This window comes from Cydia splendana, chromosome 1 (assembly GCF_910591565.1).
Source record: "Cydia splendana chromosome 1, ilCydSple1.2, whole genome shotgun sequence".
Taxonomy (NCBI): domain Eukaryota; kingdom Metazoa; phylum Arthropoda; class Insecta; order Lepidoptera; family Tortricidae; genus Cydia; species Cydia splendana.
In genome coordinates, this window is record NC_085960.1 from 18,049,674 (window position 1) to 18,070,910 (window position 21,237).

At 38.9% G+C, this 21,237-nt stretch overlaps 1 protein-coding gene across 1 annotated transcript; it reads right to left on the minus strand.

The window, feature by feature from the left end:
• Positions 1 to 499: 499 nt before the first annotated feature.
• LOC134791305 (DDB1- and CUL4-associated factor 8) lies at positions 500 to 17,540 on the minus strand. Its single transcript, XM_063762319.1, has 14 exons — positions 17,418 to 17,540; positions 17,200 to 17,334; positions 16,753 to 17,122; positions 15,191 to 15,387; positions 14,551 to 14,656; positions 14,050 to 14,117; positions 13,346 to 13,521; positions 12,802 to 12,980; positions 11,943 to 12,120; positions 9,024 to 9,163; positions 8,363 to 8,561; positions 4,089 to 4,208; positions 2,635 to 3,484; positions 500 to 2,598 (listed from the first exon to the last, which is right to left on the minus strand). Exons 2-13 carry the CDS (start codon positions 17,315 to 17,317, stop codon positions 3,317 to 3,319), a joined length of 2,019 nt encoding a protein of 672 aa, XP_063618389.1. The 5' UTR covers positions 17,318 to 17,334; positions 17,418 to 17,540; the 3' UTR covers positions 500 to 2,598; positions 2,635 to 3,316.
• Positions 17,541 to 21,237: the final 3,697 nt, after the last annotated feature.

The window sequence follows — 21,237 nt, forward strand, 5'->3', positions numbered from 1 at the left end:
ATTATTTTTCCCCGCGGTAAATAATAACAAAGAGTGAAAGAGAATTTGAAACATGTAGATTTATGTAGCTACAGTACATTTACTGCCATCTTTCGACAGACGATTAAAACTGTTAGAACGCCATTTGACTAAGATCATTGTTCTTTCACTGATATGTGTTAACTTGTTAAATATTAATATTAACGCCATCTACTCGAGCGAGAGTAGGCTGAAGGTTATGGCGCCATCGCTCGAAAAGATTGCACCATAGCTTTGGCCTATAGTCGAGTAGATGGGGTTAATATTAATATTTAATAAGTTAACACATATCAGTGAAAGATTAAGGATCAAAGTCAAATGGCGTTCTAACAGTTTTATGTTCTGTCGAAAGATGGCAGTAAATTAACAGTGGCTACATAATTTACTTTGACAATCCGTCTCTATACACTCTATTCTCTTTGATAATAAGGAATGCGCCATAAGTAATTAGAAATATAATCCAAGCAAAGAAACACGCATAATCAAACAATTTGTTTAATTTTATTGCAAGTATCTAGTATAAATAAGGGGATTTACACACAGAACACTTGTCATGACACGTTCAGAAGGAAATTTACAATAAAACGTTCTACAAACCTATCAATTATATTATATCACAATAATCTAACTAAAGGGACCCTTTGCTATACCTACTTTGAATTGGAACGGTATCCTATTCTAATAGATAGCTGCGTCCCTATCGCTCACTACAGCCAGAGTGTAATGTTGTTGTTAACTTGTTACGTTTGTAGACCGCATAAACGCCTGACAAGTTGTCCTCAAAACCTATGGTTTTGCTCCTGCAAGACCGGAGACGAGAAGCCACTAAGATGTTTAACCTCCAATAACATTAGTGCTCGTTGGCTTATTTAAATATTGGGTACATATTGATGTTAGGGTTGGGGAGCAACTTTGACCTTTAATATAATAACCACCGCAAAACTGTGTAACCCACAAGGGTATCCTCGAACGTGGGCTATTTGTCTCTTTTTGAGGAGAAATTCCAAATTCCATTGAACTGAAATATCAAGCTAGTTATGAAAGGACATATCAGGATCATAATCCAATTTTAAATTTAAAACCTCAAGGTCGTTTTGGCAAATTTAGGTCCCAGGAACTCAAAGGGTAATTGCCGATTCGATGTCATTATGACTAGTTTTTTTAACGCTTCTATAGACTGGAGAATGTTACAAGGCAATAATACGGTCGCCGAAAGACGTTCAGTCTCACCAATTGCTATCGTATATCCCGTTTCCAAAAATCTGCTTAGGTCATAGTTCCGTAATATCAGTATCTCACAACTACAGTCTCCGTAACACTCACACTATTCTGCGTATAACAAAACACACGGTTGAAGTACCCATCCGAATCATGAACGTGTAAGGCGGTTTCATTCGTATTGGATACGGATCCGGTGTGTAAGCGGGACGTCGCTTAGACGCGCATACCGCTGTCTCGCTCATACACCGATCGGCGTGCGGATCCTCATCAGTGATAAACACGTAACGGCTCAGGCTCCTTGCAAAGACAACATGTAATATACATGTATGTACAATATTGATAGGTACTTGTACTCGCGTACCACCGGCAACCACATCACATATGTACAGCTTATGTTTATATTAACTCGCAGTGGCGTTGCTAGGAGTGGGCGAAGTGGCCTCTCAACCACGGCCTTGCACTTGAGTCACGTGAAGCTAGCCGCTCTCATACAATCGAAACTACGCTCTGATTTTAAAACATTTTGAAATACATATCATGAAAAGTAACTTCGTTGCGGCGACGGGTTCGTGTGACCAATGAGAATAGAGTGTAGAGAGGCGGATTGTCAAAGTAAATTATGTAGCCACTGTAAATTTACTGCCATCTTTCGACAGAAGATTAAAACTGTTAGAACGCCATTTGACTTTGATCCTTATTATTTCATCGATACATGTCAACTTGTTAAATATTAATATTAACGCCATCTACTCGACACTAGGTCAAAGGTATAGTGCAATCTTTTCGAGCGATGGCGCTATAACCTTCAGCCTTCGATTAGATGGTGTTATTATTAATATTTAACAAGTTAACACATATCAGTGAAAGAATAATGATCAAAGTCAAATGGCGTTCTAACAGTTTTAATCTTCTGTCGAAAGATGGCAGTAAATGTATTGTAGCTACATAATTTTCCATGACAGTAACTGTCTATTTCAAATTCTCTTTGGTGTGATTCAAAAGGGAGCCTCACCGGAGCCTCCTACGGTTCGGATACCTTGACACACATTGAAAGAAAAGAGCCTCGCAGGTTCGACTTCGCCCACGGCTAGACTAGTTCACGCACGTGTGTGGGTTCCATCCAGGAACTAACTATAAGTTTATATACATGGAGCTGCTTGGCAGAACAAATAACCTAATATCAATAGACATTACAGCTTGAAATATCTTAACGCAGCTGAATAGCCTTCTGAGGCAGCCTCGACCTGAGAGCTGGACAATTTAGGCTCTATTAAAATTATTTTAAACGTTTCTAAACAATTTTAATATGTTCGAGTCTCACGGGAGTTTTATAGTTAAAATCAAGGCCATGTTTAAAAGCTACAAGTCACAATTTTACAAGTGTAAATTATATACATACATACAAAGTATTTTAATCAAGTGCATAGTTGGTAGACAACATAGTTTAATACAAAGGCAAAATAAGGGTTATGGTTCAGATCGTGGCTACCTTATGTAGTCCAATCAAATGGGATCTTTGTAATGAAAACCCTAATAACTATATACAAATATACATATTTCTTAATACCTACATGACGATGAACAGCAATATGAATAACAGCATAGTATTGAAAATTATATAATGTTTATTCGGACTTTATGTTAATGACGCTGTAAGTAATGTGAAAACAAAAACGCAAACAATATTCTAATTAACAAATGAACATGTACACCTTATATACGTAACAGAATCTATAACATTTTTTAAATCGTGCACCTCATCTATTATAATCATAACAAATGATATTTTAATATAATTAACATATACAAATTAATATTGAATGGACTATCAAACGGCTACCCAACCATAGATGTTTTCTCTCACAAATGATCATCACTCCGTTCGTTACAGTCAGTGAAAAGGTTTAGTTCGCACCCCTTCATAGAGGTTTATAAGCAGGGCTGCATACAAAACAACTTCGCTCGCTGTACATGCGTGACGTCTCCGCCTATGGTGTGGTCCACCACCACCACCACCATCAGCATTACAAGGCTACATCCGTGAGGAAATATCCGGTCAGCTAGACGAGCCCGTTCACTAGAAGGCGGTGCAGACGTTGCCGTCGAACTCGATGTTGCCGCCGTAGGGCGGCGCGCGGTCCTCGTCGGTGAAGACGCGGTTCTCGCCGCGCCACGCGCTATAGAGTGTAGGTAAAAAATCACTGAACAGCGGACTCCTCTGGGTGGTGCTGTTTTCGCGAACTATCTGTAATAAACAATTTAAAAACATGTTACAATTAGATTATTTCAAGTTACCTGTAGGCATTAGTCTATTACGGAGGGGAGATGTGTGACAGTTTATTTTTATAGAATGACAGCTAAAGACGTTATTATAATTAAATAGTCACAAAAGATGTTGTTGTTGAAACCTCCACTTAGAGCAGCCACTGGTCATATTTATATGTAATTGGTTTGTTCATACGCACAACACAAAGGCTTTATAAAATTGAACAAAACGAGAAGCCAATTATACTTATCTTAGATTATTGTTTGTTAAAAGAGCCATTTTTTAGCTCAAACTCCCATCTCATCTCATCTCATTAGATCGCGTTGTTTTATCACGTAACAGTACTTGTTCCTAAATTTAGTCATAAATTAGTTATAACATCTAATAGGTACTTAGTGCCAAATACCTTTAACCTTTCGTATCCTACTGTAAAATTGGCAGTTCAAAATGAATTTCATGTTCACACGGTTAGGGATGCACCGATCAGTGCAAAAGCATACCAAAACTTAAATCTGGAACCCTCTGAGAGCGCACTAGATGGCGCTCGAAACGTGGTTTCGAGAGGTTAGCTAACGTCGATTACCTTTTCCAGGCCCGCGTAGGTGGGTTCCTCCTGGCTGGAGGGGACCCAGATCTTCACGTCCTTGTCCAGCCCGCTGGTCGCCAGCACGGGGCTGCGCGGGTGCGTCTCTATGCAGTTCACCTGGAAATTTATCCAAATTAAACATTAGACTAGCTTTTATGAGCCTCAGTGCTCTGGTCAAGCGGTAAGGCTTGCGATTTGCAAATGGAAGTCGTGGGTTCAAGCCAATGAGTTTCTGGGATTTTTATTTATTATTTAAACCGTTATTTACTGGCAGTCGCTAGTATTAGCTTTTCGGTGACGGAAAACATCGTCTGGGTTCCAAGAAGTCCAAGAATCGGAAACATGTCGCATCTTAAGTACAGTTGAAATTTTATAAACTGACCGTTTACCACTGGAGAGCTTATCTTGTGAACAATTACATTTTTAATTTAGGCTACCGCTAATAACAAGTAATGACAAGCAACAAAAATGCATACAAATAGCTACCACCTTCTCCGAGTCACAAGGCTGATACAATTGGCCTGATGACAAATTTTGAAATCCCTTTTATTATTGTCGGTACACTTGTACTGGTTCCGAAAAACGCAATATTTTAGCTATACTCATAAGATTTAACATAAATAATTGCATTTTTTATAGCTAGATTAAACCTCGCGCGAAAACGCCTCGCAAGCCATTTGTGACGTCATTAATTAGTTGGTGGAAGGGTGTTAGACATTGTTTACATACTTACAGTTACGAATTTTCCCTTGAATCCGAATGATATTGTAAATTCAGCACCATATATTATGATTAGGGATGATAAATTGACATAAATTGACATTACAAACATTAATCACAATAACTCATTTTATACAAAAACTCTCACACGGTTGCAATTTAAGATGAATTATTTAGATACATGCAAATTCTGAGTGAATATCACCGAGCGCCGGTTTTACTTTTTCATTTTTCATTTTTTCTGGTTACGACAGCCAACATGGCAATGATAGGCGTTTTCGCGCGAGGTTTAATCTAGCTATAAAAAAATGCAATTATTTATGTTAAATCTTATGAGTATAGCAAAAATATTGTGTTTTTCGGAACCAGTACAAGTGTACGGACAATAAGGGGTCATCCATTAATTACGTCACACGTTTAGGGGGAGGGAGGGGTCAAGAAAATGTGACATGTTGTGACATGGGGGAGGGGGGAGTCACAAAAATTGTGACGTCATGAAGTTAAAGAACTTCATCAGTAACCGAAAATTAATTTATATTTTTTTATTCGCTGTACAGTTAAATAATGAGTTTTTGGAAGTAATTTTCGTTCCTAATTGGTTTTGTACTATAAAATTACTAATATTTCTCTTACCAAAAATATTTTTTCATAAAAAAAATAATGCCGAGTTACTATTACCGATTTCGTTGAAAACAAAATTGCCTAAAATGTGATGTCACACCAGGTGGGGAGGGATTTGCAAAATGTGACCAAGTGTGACAAGGAGGGGGGCAGGGGTCAAAAAACCTAGAAATTCGTGTGACGTAATTAATGGATGATCCCTAATAGGGATTTCAAAATTTGTCATCAGGCCAATTGTATCAGCCTTGTGACTCGGAGAAGGTGGTAGCTATTTGTATGCATTTTTGTTGCTTGTCATTACTTGTTATTAGCGGTAGACGTGCGCGCCGGTCGAAGAAAATCGGGCGGCGGCGCGCCACAAAAAAATCCACGGCGGCGGCGTAACGCCGGCGGCGTGGGATTTTTAAACTTTTCAATATTAAGGGGTTGTGCACAAATCACGCGAGGTGTTTTCAGCTAATTTTTGACCCCCCCTCCCCCTTGGTGATATTTGGTGAGGTTTTTGGCTACCCTCCTCCCCCACATAACCTCACGTGTATTTTTTTTGAAGTTTTTCTATCCGACTGGTTAAGGCCACACGCTTCAAAATTTCGTAAAATAGACTCGCTATTTTTAAGTGCGGAGTGAAGATTTATGTTTAACGAAACCAAGAAAAAGAAATCTACTCATGTGGTAGGTATTTTTTCTTAGTTTCGTTCACTGTAGAAAAATACACGTGAGGTCTCCTTATACCCCCTCCCCCAAAGTGATCTGTCGTGATTTTTTCGTGACCCCCACCCCTCCTATCGAACCTCGCGTTATTTGTGCACAAGCCCTAAGATGTATAATGAAAAGTCACGCTTAACCCTTAAATCGACAAGGAAAAAAAACTCAAAAAACTGTGTTAGTATAATTATTTTGGTGTTATTATCTTATTATGTGGTCGTTTATTGTAGAAAAATCATGAAAAAATCTATTTATAATAGTTTCGAAAAAACATAGGTATATGTCATGTCAAATATGTTGGATGTTGCCAGGTTCGGTGTAAATAAAAAGATACGCCGCACATAATGAAAAGACGTCCAGTATTTTGGACGTTGCCGAGTATACATACAGCACTTTATGTGCATATGGATTTTTTTTGTCAAATTCATGTTTTTTAATACATATAGATTAATTGCATTTTTTAATTACAAATGCACTTACTGATAATGTCAACTTATGTTATGAATTAAAGTAAAACCTATTATTTTTATATTTTTCCAAAAACTTTATAGATCGTAGGTGACAACATTTTACCAGTAATTGACTTCATTTATTAAACATTAAATCAAACTTGGTGGGGTATCGTAGGATGCACCAACATCTGAGCAATGGTTTTTACAATAATGCAGGCAATTTTTTCACTATTTTCGGAAGAAATTTCTCAAATGAAATCGGGTCTGTCTCTTGATGTCTTGATGAACGCACAGGAAAAAAAATCCGTAAATATATTGTTTTATCTATTTGGTTAATTACGTTGTAATACGACAAGTAATGACTTTTTAAAACGTTTTGAAACACCAGACCTAACATCCGTCTGTTTAATTTATTTACCATAAAAACTACCAGAAAATTTGATAATTTTACTCTTCTCATACTTGGCAATGTCCAACATACTGGACTTAGCAAAAGTGCCGTGTAATCGACAACGGTTAAAACACTGGACATTATATTTTATAAATGTGTTTTACCCGTTTTACCCATACATACAACACATTTTTATGTAAATCATACTGCCACATAAGAAATAGTTAGTATGGTATGGTGTTGGTGCGACATAAAATAGTAGAAATTAAATTATATAACCAAAAACTTTCCGTACTAAATTATTGCCATGTTTAAGTTAGTATTCTACGTCAAAAATGTGCGAGTTACGTCGGAAGTCACGCCCGCAATAATTTTCAACTATTTCTTATAGGACTATAACCTATTACATATTTTAACGCTGCATAATACTGTCTTATAAAAAAATATTCGGCGCGAATTTTAAACTACCGGCGGCGGCGGCGGCGCGCTGACTCCTTATGGCGGCGGCGCGCCGCGGCGGCGCGCACGTCTAAGCGGTAGCCTAAATCAAATTCAGCCAAATAATTAAAAAAGTTTTTTGGTGAAATATCATATTATTTAGCATTTTATTTATTTAATAACAAATAAATATTTACTTTACATCGTGTAATAATATTTTCTGGACGTAATAAATGTTTAGTGGCGAAATAACATTTTTTTTGAACCTCCAAACTCTTTGGTGAGGATGTATGGATTACGGTCAATGAGGTTGTCTATGCTGCTCTAAGAAATACGTCATGGATTGATGACGTCACTCCTTAGGTCGCTTCTGATTGGCGTTTCAGTCAAAATGGCTGATTGGAGAATTTAGCACTTTTATTTTATTGAATATATTAATAAATTAATCCTAATGTTTATACTGAGATTGGGCCATTTTTTAGAACCATATTAACATATATGTTATTATTAAATATTAAATATTATTTCCATGATTCTTTGTTACTGTCATCAGGATCAGGCCAATTGATACGATAGGGTTTGTTAGATCAGAAAGGAAAGTCTAATGCTCAACAACATAAGACTTTCCAGTCGGTGCTATATCTATTGTCAAGTAGCAGTACTGATAATTCCGCTACTCGATGCTAGATGTCGACTATGAAAATAATAGTCTTTTTGGTACCAAAACTGATGTATGGAGTGGAGTGAGCAATCTATGTATTTTTTTTTCTATGTCCATACTATAAAGGAACGTTTCCTACCAGTACTGATAATTCCGCTACTCGATGCTAGATGTCGACTATGAAAATAATAGTCTTTTTGGTACCAAAACTGATGTATGGAGTGGAGTGAGCAATCTATGTATATTTTTCTCTATGTCCATACTATAAAGGAACGGTTCCTACCACGCCACCGATGTCGCCCTCCATCCACTGCACGATGGCCTCAGTCTCCTTGTCCCAGATGTATATATGGCTGCAGTCGGAGCCCGACACGACGTACTGGCTCTTGGGCCCGAAGAACGCGACCCCCTTGAACGTGGCGCTGTTCCGGTGCCCGCTGTACTTGTGCGTGTAGCCGTTCGTCTCCTTGCTGGGGTTGTCTCTGGAATATGGTGGTTAGCTTATTATTTTAAGATCAGTTAAACATCGGTTAGCACGTCACCCCTCCTGGTTGCACCCAAACCAGGCGACATGCGTAAACGAAACACCACAACCGTAAGATTGAAAGTTAGACCATAAGGCGCGCCGCTTTCCACGCGGCGCCGCTGCTGCTAAAAAACATTAACCTGCTCGAACTTCAGTTCATAGAGCATATTTTCTTTGTTTTAGGAGAGATAAATAGGCAAAGCAGACGGGCTAAGATGGCCGGCTCTTTATCATTTGTCACCATGTCTGTCACGTTCTAACAAGTATGTAAGTGCGAAAGTGACGCAAGACATGACAGGTAATAAAAATGCGACCATGATACCGCTGCAGATCTGACTAATGGTAAACATCGATAACTATTTATCACATTTGAATTTCGCAATATTTCTACTCTTATGGCGACTACTTTTATACTTACTTATCGTAGACATCTCGTATGCTGTCGAAGAGGTAGATATCTTCGTCGTTATACGAGCCGAGTATTTCGCTGCCGTCGTGGTTGTATATCGCGCATGTCAGATGCATCATGTTGTATTTGAACTTCTTCTTGCCATCTGTCTGTAAACAAGTGCGTCAACGGTGTAATTATACTTTTGCGAGACGAGTCTGTATCGTATATATTTGGCACTTGGTGCGTGACAATGACAAATGATTTATCCACATTTATATGCGGACAGAAACATGGGAAAGATATACTTGGTAGACAAAACCTTCAACTCATAACCCATTTCCAAAATTCTTTAACCACTTAGAAACAACCAAACAACAAGTAGGTACAGTCAACAACAGAGCTATGAATACAGGCAAAGTGTCAAAAATATGTATACAGTACTTTATTGCCTGTACATTAAGGTCGTGTATACATATTTATGGCACTTTGCCTGTATTCATAGCTCTGTTGTTGACTGTACGTGTAGGCGTTCGGCCTTGAGATATTTTTACCACATACATTTTACTGACTCCAGAAGGTAAGTATTCTGATCGCCCCTCATCAGAGTCCATTTTCGAAGTTACACAATACACCACTTATTTTATTTAGAGCCGAGGTTAACAAATCTCAGAGAAACAAACTCAACTTTGTGAAAAGCCCCACTCTACCTACGCTAAAATAAAACAAAGACTATTTTTTTTGTAATATTGTATCCCTATGGTTCTTATTATTGAATCAAACGGATGATTATGAAAGTGTAATCAAAGGTCAGACGGGCGGCCCTGCTATGTCCATATGATAACGCGGACCGCACGGCGCACGCAAGTGCAAACATGAACATGTCATTATTATTAATAGTTGTTGATTAATTAAGCACTGATTAACTGGCTACCTATATAAAAACATAAATATGTCTGTACTATTTCTCGAACGTTAAGGAGTTTTGGATGTTATAGTAATATGTATGTAAGTATCACTCAATTTATGGGTGTGCATTTGGCTTATCGACTGTTGATTAGCAGCTGTTAAGGACGTGTGTTAAAATCGCTTGTTACTTTGGACTGATGAGAAAAATTTGTATGTATTTCGAAGATAGAAGAAATGATCACGGAATATTTGAACCATTTGTTTATGATTTGTACATAAAAAAATAAGTTTTTTATAAAACCATGAATTAACTGGCATTTTTTTTGTCAGGATGAGTATTGAAAAGCATTAGCTATCGCAGTGATAAACAAATAAATAAATGTGTTGTTGGTCGGTGAGCATAAAATGACCCTTTGCATGGAAGGCCACAAATATTTTATTTCGCATATACTAAGCGGGATCCAGACAACTTTATGCGAATAAGTATTCTGTCTTGAGTCACTGGTCCATTTGATATTGGTCAATTGTCAGGCATGGTCATGTTCAGACTTTCTTAATTGTAGTTTTTGCTTTGTCAAACGGGGCCAAGGATTGGTCTTTGTATTTTTAAACCTATCTAACCCGCGAATGGCAAATAATACTTATCACATAGTTGTGTATTTTGTCTATAACAACAATACTCTGGACTGACCATATCGGTGGACCTTATGACTTTGCAATAGGATTTACGAATTATCTTAATCAATTATTAATTATTATTAACTATCCGTAAACCAAACCGACGACTGAGATCATATTAGCATCTCTTTCACTCCTGCTACGACTATGCAAGTGTGAAGCAGAAGTTTTACGACCCCGGTTTTCAGCTTTGTTTGCGGATAGTATAACAATGTGGAGTGGACGATGGTATTTTAGCAGGTAGAAACGGGAAAAACGGGAATAGTTGTAGTATTTAAGTGGTGTTTTTAAGAATTAGCTAAATTAACTAATGACCCTTATGCTTAATCAGGTACTTATGGTTGGTATAGTATGCCTACTCATATGTTTAATTGATCTTGAAGTGATCGGTTGTAAATTCACGATCGTATCGTCAACTTTAATCACAAGGCAAAGTTTTAGAATATTTTAGACAATTTAACGAAAACGTACGAATACAGTACAATTGTTTATTTTGTAACAAAATGTACACCGTCAAAAATGTTATTCGGTTTGCCCAACATTTGGTGAAGTATTGCCAAAACTGTCCTATCGATATTAAGTCTGGAGTGAAAAAAAGTGGCGTAAAAACCCTAATTCCTATTGCTAGAGATGGAGTCAAACATTTGAAATCTTCAGAAACAGAAAAACTCGATGTAATGTAACAGTAGCAGAGGTAAGTGACAATTAGTTATTTTATTGGAAAATCATTGAATCGTTATAGATGTTTTGCCAGCAACAGAAGTAATCAACAGAATCAGAAGAGGTGGTCAAAATAAACACATGGTTTAAACCGTTTAAAGTGCTTATAACATTTTTACCTTCTAGCCCGCTCAGCTACTTCTGCTGCTGACTGTACGAATAAAACTTGTTAAAACGATATTATTGTTTCAGGAAACGATGAGCCTTTAGAAGAAGAAAATTAAAAGAATATCCCAAGACACTGAAATAATTTGAACGTTATTTTATGTTTCTCAAATTATATCTATTGGTTTACATATTATACAATAAATTAATAACCGTATACGAGTTTGGGATTTTCTCATCCTTTATGTTATTGTTGATTAACTCAGGGGTATCCAAACATTTTGACCCGAGGGCCTCTGTCAGGCCCTCTGCTCTCGCGGGCAAAAAGTCAGGGCTCACGGGCCATAAAAGTAGTTTGAAGATGAAGACTAATGTTTTTATCTCAATTCCCTAAATAAACTTACCTAAAAATTTTAAGTGCGTCTCGAAGGGGTGTCTGCCTGCCACGCATAGTAGTCTCGAGTTTCTAGATATCCTGACCAGTAGGTATAATAGGAAACCTAGTTTATCACTCTATCAGTAGGCACCGGCACTCACCTCATGGTCCTGGAAGGAGTTGGGACAGTAGAGGTCGCGGGCGCGCGCGGCGTGGCGGGTGTCGTACACGCGCACGAAGCGGTCCCGCCCCGCCACGCACAGCAGGCGCGGCTCCAGCGGGTGGCCCGACACGCTGTACAGGGGGATCGACGAGCCGGACTCCTTCACGTGGAACAGTCTACAGAAATAACAATGCTTTACTACTTAACGAGCGACCCGCCCCGACTTCGCACGGGTTACACAAAACCTTAACGAATTATAAACCTAAACCTTCCTCAAGAATCACTCTATTGATAGGCGAAAACTGCATGAAAATCCTTTCAGTAGTTTTTGAGTTATATAAGAATAAACTACTAAAGTTAATATTCATCATCATCATATAGACATCTCCCATTGTCCGCCACTAAGCTCAAACCGTGACTTCAGCCGCTTATGCATTTTGGTGCAACCGCGGCGGCTCGCCCCAATTTAGCTGGCGGTTAGGGTGGTATTCCATCTGTCCAATATCTTTGTCCAATGTGTATTTTGTCTCACATTTTGCTTAATGAGAGAGTGAGACGCAATGACATTAGACCAAGAAATTGGGCAGGTGGAATACCACCCTTAAGTGCGTGCGACATTAAAACTGAACTGGCCCGCTCTGCTGCTTGCCATCGCAATTGTAACCTCGACGGCGTATGGGGCCTTTATGGCTCCTCTACACGATGGGCCAGCGCTGGCCACTCCAAGGGACGCATTTATGCGTTACAGGGAGCAAGTGGAGTGGAGTGGAAGAGGAGCCATTAAATGTGAATCGTATCGTATGCAAGTGCCATTTGATTTCCAGTAAGGGGTCGTGTCGTGTGTCACAGCCGCATACTTGTTGGCCTGCTCGGCGCGCACGTCGCACTGCAGCACGACGCCGTCCTCGCCGCCCGACACGACGAGGTGCGGCGCCTGCGCGCTCACGTGCAGCTTGTGCGCGGCGCGCGAGTGCGACGCCAGCCGCCGCCGCGACACCGTGGCGCCGCCGCTCGGCGGGCATTGCAGCAGACGCACCTACGAGAAACAAATTACGAATGTTACTAATCTTTAAATGTTAATTTATTTTTGATAAAATTTTAACTTTCAGTGTTTAGCCCCTCCTACACGTTTCTAGGGGCTCCATTTTCGCATTATCCAAATGGCGCATAGTCACTAAGAAGACGTGAATGTACCATTATTATTTTTGGCTCAGTGATCAAATTTGAACTGCCTTGGTAGTCGATTGGAGATTCAAATTCTTAAAAAAAAAGGACGTGTCATAATGAATTAATAAGCGTCATTGTAGCAGTCGATTGCAGGATATTAGGGGCTAAATAAAATAGTTTCGATTAAATAAATTTAAAATGACGTCGATTTCAAAATCCGTTACGATTGAGGACCTGTCCATCCCTGGCGCAGGTGACGATGTTGAGCTGGCTCCTGGCGTTGAGGTGGAGGAACTTGCTCTGGAAGACGTTGGACTTGTGGCCGGTCTTGATGGTCTGCAGCACCGCCTGTCGCGCCCAGTCCCACACCACCACGTTCGTGTCGTCGGACCCCGACGCTAGTAGTTGTCCTGTTTAGTATAACATGTGTTTTAACATATGCTCAATTTGTCAATTTACCCTATAATCTGTACAGTTATAGTACATAATTATATTCCATCGAATTTTCACGGAAACGTACGAACGTGTCTTGCTATTTCAGTCAGTCACGGTACAAAAAGTACTGAGGTTGAATGAAGTAGCATTACAAATACGAATGTTTCCGAGAAAGTACAATGGAAAACAATTATGCACTACATCTGTATGGGATATATTTGTCATATGTGATATTAATTATAAATTAAGTGTGTGTATGCCGAATAGTCTCTAAGTAAAACAACAAACATAATGCCAGAGAGTATCTGTAGTTTTACAGTATGTAATTCATATTAATTTCGTTTAAAAACTTTTTTCCTTTGCAGGTGTGATGAAAAACGTTGTGTTAATTGCGTCTTAAAAACTCGTTAGCAATTTTGGCGATACCTCCATTATTTATTGCACTACTATTATAGATATCCAATTCACACTCATTTCGATTTTACACAATCTAAACAACTTACCTTCAGGATGAAAATTTATAGAATTAACACAGCCCTTATGCTTGTTGAGATGGTGCAGCTTCTGCAGCCTGGAATAATAATAATTATTATAGAATACTATTACACAAATTTAGATAGATAGATAGAATGCAAGACAAAGGCATATAATCATCATTGACAAGACAAGACTGCGCTACATCCAGCCTGGACTGCATGCATACCAGGGGACGAAATTTTGCGGGGAGTGACACTCTCGGATGGGGAGGGATAATAATCAGCCGGCTATGCAGCCTAAAGCCAATATTGGAAGGTAGGTGGGGTAGGTTATGTCGTCGAAGAGGTATATACACGGTGGCCAAAAAATAAGTGCATGCCAGCCAAAATGTATGAACCAGCCAAATTTTTTTTCACGATTTCGGAGTTGGTCCCATAGTAAAAGTTGCTCAGTATAATCCCAAAACCTTTCTGGCAACGGGAATGCACTTATTTTTTAGCCACCCTATATATAAAAAATCTTCATACCTGTAAACGGCGTGCAGCGAGCCATAGAACCTCCTTTCGAACATCACATCCTCCTTGGTTGTCTTTCCACTGGGCAGCGTCAGGCCCATCTCTCGATTCAAAATCTCTGAAAAAGCATTTTGTTTAAGTTTAGAGCCTTACCATTAAAAATAAACTCTAAGTTCCATAAATCCATTAAAATGACTTACGAAGTTTACATGCAATGTGAAATACCTCAAATTGATGGACCAAAGCTGACACAAATAACCTGGGCTTTCTAAAAAGCAACTTTTATATGATGTGCAGAACAAGGTTATAAAAATATTATTATGTATTATTGGACAGACGCAAATAGAAATAGTACAGATGACTGGAGGAGTTTTAAGTTTCAAGTATAGGTTAAATTGAATCCTTAGAAAAAAAAAACTCTCAAAAGGCGCGATTAATTCTTATGATTTTTCCGTAACACTTCAACTTTGGTAACCACTAATATACTTAATTGTCAATAGTTTAATGTTTTTCAAATACAAATGAATTGTGTACAAATTATACCTACATTACAACTACATTAGGCAAGCATTAATTTGAATCCCGGATTCAATAAGTCAAGTATTGAGTAGCATTTCTTTGTTCAAATGAGGTTGCGGGGCCACTTTCTTACCTCTCAATATAAAATAACTATGTTTTGGCCTAGTCTTGGACAAGACACTGTCCATCTTTGCCTTGTCGTCTTGGTCAATGTCAGACCTTTGCCACAGGTTGCCATCATCACTGTCTGAGTCTGAATTGATCAGATTTAGCTCACTGGACTGCCCATAACTTGACTCATTTGAAGAACTGTGGTTGCTGTTGCTGGAGCTGCAGACACACTTAATATGTATATATGAGGATTGTCACATCACCTTGTTACAGTTGTCATCAGATATATTGGAGCGGCAGAGGTACTCACCAATATAGAGGGAGAGCTAGCCACGGAAATAGGTATGCAATTTATAGAGTAACGAAATCCCTCTAGTTAGTATGCCATACTATCATTATTAATTAAGTAGTGCCAGGCGATGAAAATACACAATCACTTGTGCGCCTGCAGGAAGATCACGAGCAAACTGCACTCGCCTCACAATCTATGCATAAAGCAATTGTGAGTACTTCCTGCAGGCGCACAAGTGATTGTGTATTTTCATCGCCTGGCACTACTTTTCCCCCAAATAAAACGCCTGGCATTGTTATATTTGAATTAAATACATAATTAGCTATTATATCACACCAAACACAGAGCTCTATAAATTGCACACCTTCAATTGATTTTACAACCACTTTATTGCCCATCCACTCCCACACCCACTGCTAGACAGCTGCCAGGCGCCCGGATTAATTAATAATGATAGTATGGCATACTAACTAGAGGGATTTCGTTGCTCTATAAATTGCATACCTATTGACGTGGCTAGCTCTTAGACCAATATCTGAACACACACTCTAACACCTTGACAATAGAGTACATGTCCAGATATTTGTGGGCACCTTAGCTGCTCTAATATATCTAATGGTGACTGTACAAACAGCTAAGGAAGGTGTTGGTATGAGATATGATATATAAGAAACAGGAAAATCACAGAATAACATTGAAAATGGTGTCAGTTTAACAAAACTGAAATCCATTAAATTTAGAGAATGACTTTTCAATTACCTTAGGGTGCTATTCCACCTGTCCAATATCTTGGTCCAATGTGCATTGTGTCTCACTCTCTCACTAAGCAAAATGTGAGATGCAAATACATATTGGTCAAAAAAATTGGATAGATGGAATACCACCCTTAAACACAGCAGTCAATACTGAAATATGTATTGTGAAGATATAGGTATCAGTACCCAAGTTTAGGTCATTCATGCAACATTATGTCAAACAATTGCAAGATTCTGAAATTAATCCTCTTTTTTCATACCAATAGCAAATTTCTGCAAGACTGACAGTAAATTTTTCTCAAGTTATTCAGCTGAAGTATATTGCACATAAATCAGATCCATGATCCATTCATTCATTAATTTACTGGCAATTTTGCAATTAGTACTCTATGTAGCTGTGTAATTACATCTCAACTCTCCTGCCAATAACCCGATGGTAGCATTAATAAATTGATATTTTATTCATCATCATCTTAGCCAGGTAATTGATACACGTAAAATAACTTTCACCAGAAGGGTAACAATGTTAGTACTTACGGGCTTCTAGACACCTCTGAAAATGCGCCTAAGGACCTTTCCAAATCCACACTCTCTCCATCTGAATTATTAGACAATCTCCTAGACACAGGAGGGCTTTCTTCTGTTGATAAATCATCAGAATCCCTTGAATTATCACTGTCGGAGTCTCTGTCGGGCGTTTTCCGTTTTCTGTAACACCTTCCAAGTCTTGGGCGCCGTATGTTTAGAACGATCCCATGGATACTGCTCGACGGCGCCGCGTTAACCACCACGTTCGAGGGCCCTTCTAAAGGCTCTGCGGCTCGCTCCTCGCTGCTAGTGCTCTCTGATTTATCTGCTGACACCCCGCTGTCCACATTTTCGTCCTTCACGACCTTACTCGACGAAGCTATGGGACGTAAATACGTAACTTAATAGCGTCATTGCGACTGACAAGACGTTTTAAATTATTTTTTAGATAATCACCTGATTCATTGGAGCTATCCTGCGAACTTCCGTCGTTTAGTTTCAGCTTCTTTCCACCCATAACAGGGCTGAGAGGAGATTCCTTTACTTCGTCATCGCTCAAGGAGTTATCATCCATTGTAGTTACGATAGCAACTACGAACAACGAACAATAATTTTATTTTTAAAGAAATAAGTTTTCAAATTATTAATTAATAATATTCAAAACGTATTATTACATTACTACAGTAGTCAACTGAGAAAATCACGAATCACCATACAATGGAGATTTATATTTCTTTTTAGATTTTTCTGACAGACGATCGGATGGAAGAACACGGTGTTTGCTTTTTTTGACGTCGATTTTTTTGAAACGTTTTTTCAGATATTTAACCTATGGCATGATTCAAATTGTCAGAAAATTTCGATCAGTGTAGCTAAAGCTTTATTTAAAGGAAAAAGTTTTTTGTGAACGCATTATTTTTCCGCCAATGTTACCAGCTTCCATAATATTACACAGTTTTTAACATTTCCGTTAGGATAAATACAGGCTGATTCACGAGACGTGAGCAGGACTAATCCTGCACACTCAGTAACTGATAATTGATCGATCACCGTCGTATTCAGGTGAATAAACCACACTTTTTCCTATTTTTTAACTTTTTGGTGAGGGCAAATGTAATTATCTACAATCATGGTCACCCTCCAACAGAGATGGGCAAAATGTAATCGACTAACGATTAACGATTAAGACTAAAATAATTAATTGCGAATGACGATTGAAAACGACGACTGATCAATCGTAGTTGTGTAGAGTGCAACTAATTTAGTTGCAACTAAATTAGTTGTCGATTGATTACGGACAACTAATTTTTGTAATCGACTAATTAGTTAGACTATTTTTTCCGCGACTAATGTTAGAAGCAAATTAAATGGAAAACCTCGGTATGGCTATGTTGACAGCCAGCAGATTAGGACATCTTAACGCATGTACAAAAATGAAATAGTACATGTGTTACTTGCTATATTTTGACCATATTTATGAAGTGTAAAATGTCTCTTATCTAAGGGTAAATAAAAATTGGGTACTTTATGCATTGACACTTAAAACACAATTTTATAAATAAAACTTTGTATTTTGTTGTTAATCAATGTCAATCGTAAAAATAATACTTAAAATTGCCCATAATATTACAAATTAAACGTGTATACATAATTTTAGCTCAATCGGTTGAAGGTATCCGCTTCGAAAAAAGCTGCAAGATTCTACCCAAACCAACACAGGTACAACATACGAGTACCTCCAATGTACATACATACCAACTTTTAGTTACATATTGCAAGTTAAATAAAAAATGCAAAAACCAGCGATGACATTGTTTTAATAGATTTAACCGTGAAATTTAGTCGATTGAAACTAAAACTAATTTAGTTGTTAGTTGTACATTCTCACAACTAATTTAATCGCAACTAAATTAATTGCGATTAAAAAATGACGATTGATATTTTTAATCGATTGATTAGTTAACTAAAAAATTAATCGATTAATGCCCATCTCTGCCCTACAAGACCTAATTAATAAACATAAAACCTCTTTAACCGTAGGCAGCATTTTGATTACGAAGAAAACAAACTGTCAAACTTGAGTAAGATAAGAGTTTTCAAAAGTTACCAGACCGTAATGACACTGATGACATTTAATTTGACACAGAATATCGGTAGTTTAGTATTCTCATTTTAGGGTGACCATGCATGTTGTAAATAAATTAATAACTTTTTTTTAACACGACTAGAAAATTAACGTTAACCTCACTAATACTGATACGAAACAGTTGCTTATAATTTACGTAATGCGCAGTATTAGTCCTGCTCACGTCTCCTGAATCATCCTGTATAGATGGTCAAGCAAATTTGTCAGTAGAAAAAGGCGCGAAATTCAAATTTTCTATGGGATGTAAAATAACAACACCCTTGAATATATTTATCCATTTATTTTCTTGTCTTATTCCAATTCACAATAATCTCATCTTATGACAACCGTTTGCTAGCACAACTCAACAACCAACTGAGACCCGTCGGCCGAGTGTAGTTTCTTTTTATACCCAACCAATAACAGTCTTCAATTTCAAACTACCCTTAACTTTAAAAACGAATTAAGTAGGTATGGTAAATACCAAAAACCCTACACTCGTCCATCCTGACTCCGTGTATGTCCTCATACACGTGCCAGGTGGAAACCCTACACTTGGCCGACAGACTACGTATACTTAACAGTGGATACACTAATCGCAAACCGATCAATTTCTTGCGATCAGAGTTAATGTGTAGGCTACGAACCAGTTCTATTCTCGCACCTACTACTTAATTGTGTCAGCACACGAACCGATCATTTCTCGTGACTTAAAACAGTTTCAATCAGTCATCAGCACGTCAAAATCTCAAAAACATCGTGTAAATAACCTTTCGTATGCCTGGTCCCGTATACGTACCACACAATTTGGACTATAATTTACAGTTTCAAGGTTATTAATTCAGTAGTAAATTTTGACTAAGGCATACGAAGGGTTAAAATTGTTACTCTTCTGCCGGAGACATCCACTCGACATCGACCAGAGGCCGACACCGATGTCATCAGAATGGACGACCGTCGAGCGGTGAGAAGGGCCCTGGCTCTGGCGGTCAGCGCGTGCGGGCTGCGGCGCGGCCGGGGCACGGGAGCGCGGAGCGGCGGTCGCCGTGCTCTAGACGCGCACCAGACTCTGGCGGCGCGAGGCGGGCTCCTGCTGAAGACGGCTCGCACCGGACTCTGGCGGCGCGAGGCGGACTCCTGCTGGAGACGGCTCGCACCGGACTCTGGCGGCGCGAGACGGGCTCCTGCTGGAGACGGCTCGCACCGGACTCTGGCGGCGCGAGGCGGACTCCTGCTGGAGACGGCTCGCACCGGACTCTGGCGGCGCGAGGCGGACTCCTGCTGGAGACGGCTCGCACCGGACTCTGGCGGCGCGAGGCGGGCTCCTGCTGGAGACGGCTCGCATCGGACTCTGGCGGCGCGAGGCGGGCTCCTGCTGGAGACGGTTCGCACCGGGCTCTGGCGGCGCGAGGCGGGCTCCTGCTGGAGGCAGCTCAGTCATCGCCTCGCCTGTTGACTGTACTTGCTTCTGGCTCCTGGTCTCAGTGTCACGCGAAGCGGGGGACGCCGATAGAGGTGCGGCGCTCAACTTGCTAAAAATATCCAACATTGACTAAGTAATTCAGGGTAACAGATCAATAATTGCCATTTATTATTCGATTTTCATAAGTATTGATCATCTCTATCTGCAGGTAGACAGTACACGAACCTATTCAATTCTCGTGACGGAAACATCTCTAAACAGTACACGAACCAATTCAATTCTCGTGACTGAAACATCTCTTCAAATATCATGTCAAGAAATCAACAATTATAAACCTCACTCTTGAGACAGGATTCATTTTTCCTGAGAACCTTTCAATAACTATAATTTACACCCTGACTATAATTTATAAAATATTACTATGATGAATAACAGCGATAATTAACTGCACATATTCATATGCAAAACATGTGTAAAACTGGGACCTTATTGTGTACAACTTGACCTACCTATTATGTTTCCATTATCAATGCATCAATCAATCATCAAACTGGTAACTAAAAACCTGTAATCCCAATGTTTTCAGAGAAGGTCGTATATTCTAGATTGTTAGGATTTATCCAAGCTGACAAAGTACTTAGTTCATCAATTGCAAGACGCGTTGGGATTTCAAGACAATTAATTTTATTTTTATAATATGCATATTGTTTTATGAAAGAATTGAACACTATATTAATAATACACTAAACGTTGTTGTTAAATAGCTGAAGTCTATAAACCTAAATTTCAACATTACAGAATACCAAATCGCACAGTTCGGGAATAAACATAGCACCTAGGTCTGTTTCCGTAGGAAAAGGATCAGTAATATTTAATTTTTTTTACACGTCGGTAATGTTTCTTTTCAGGAATTAAAATAAATTATACGTTTTAAATATTACATGGC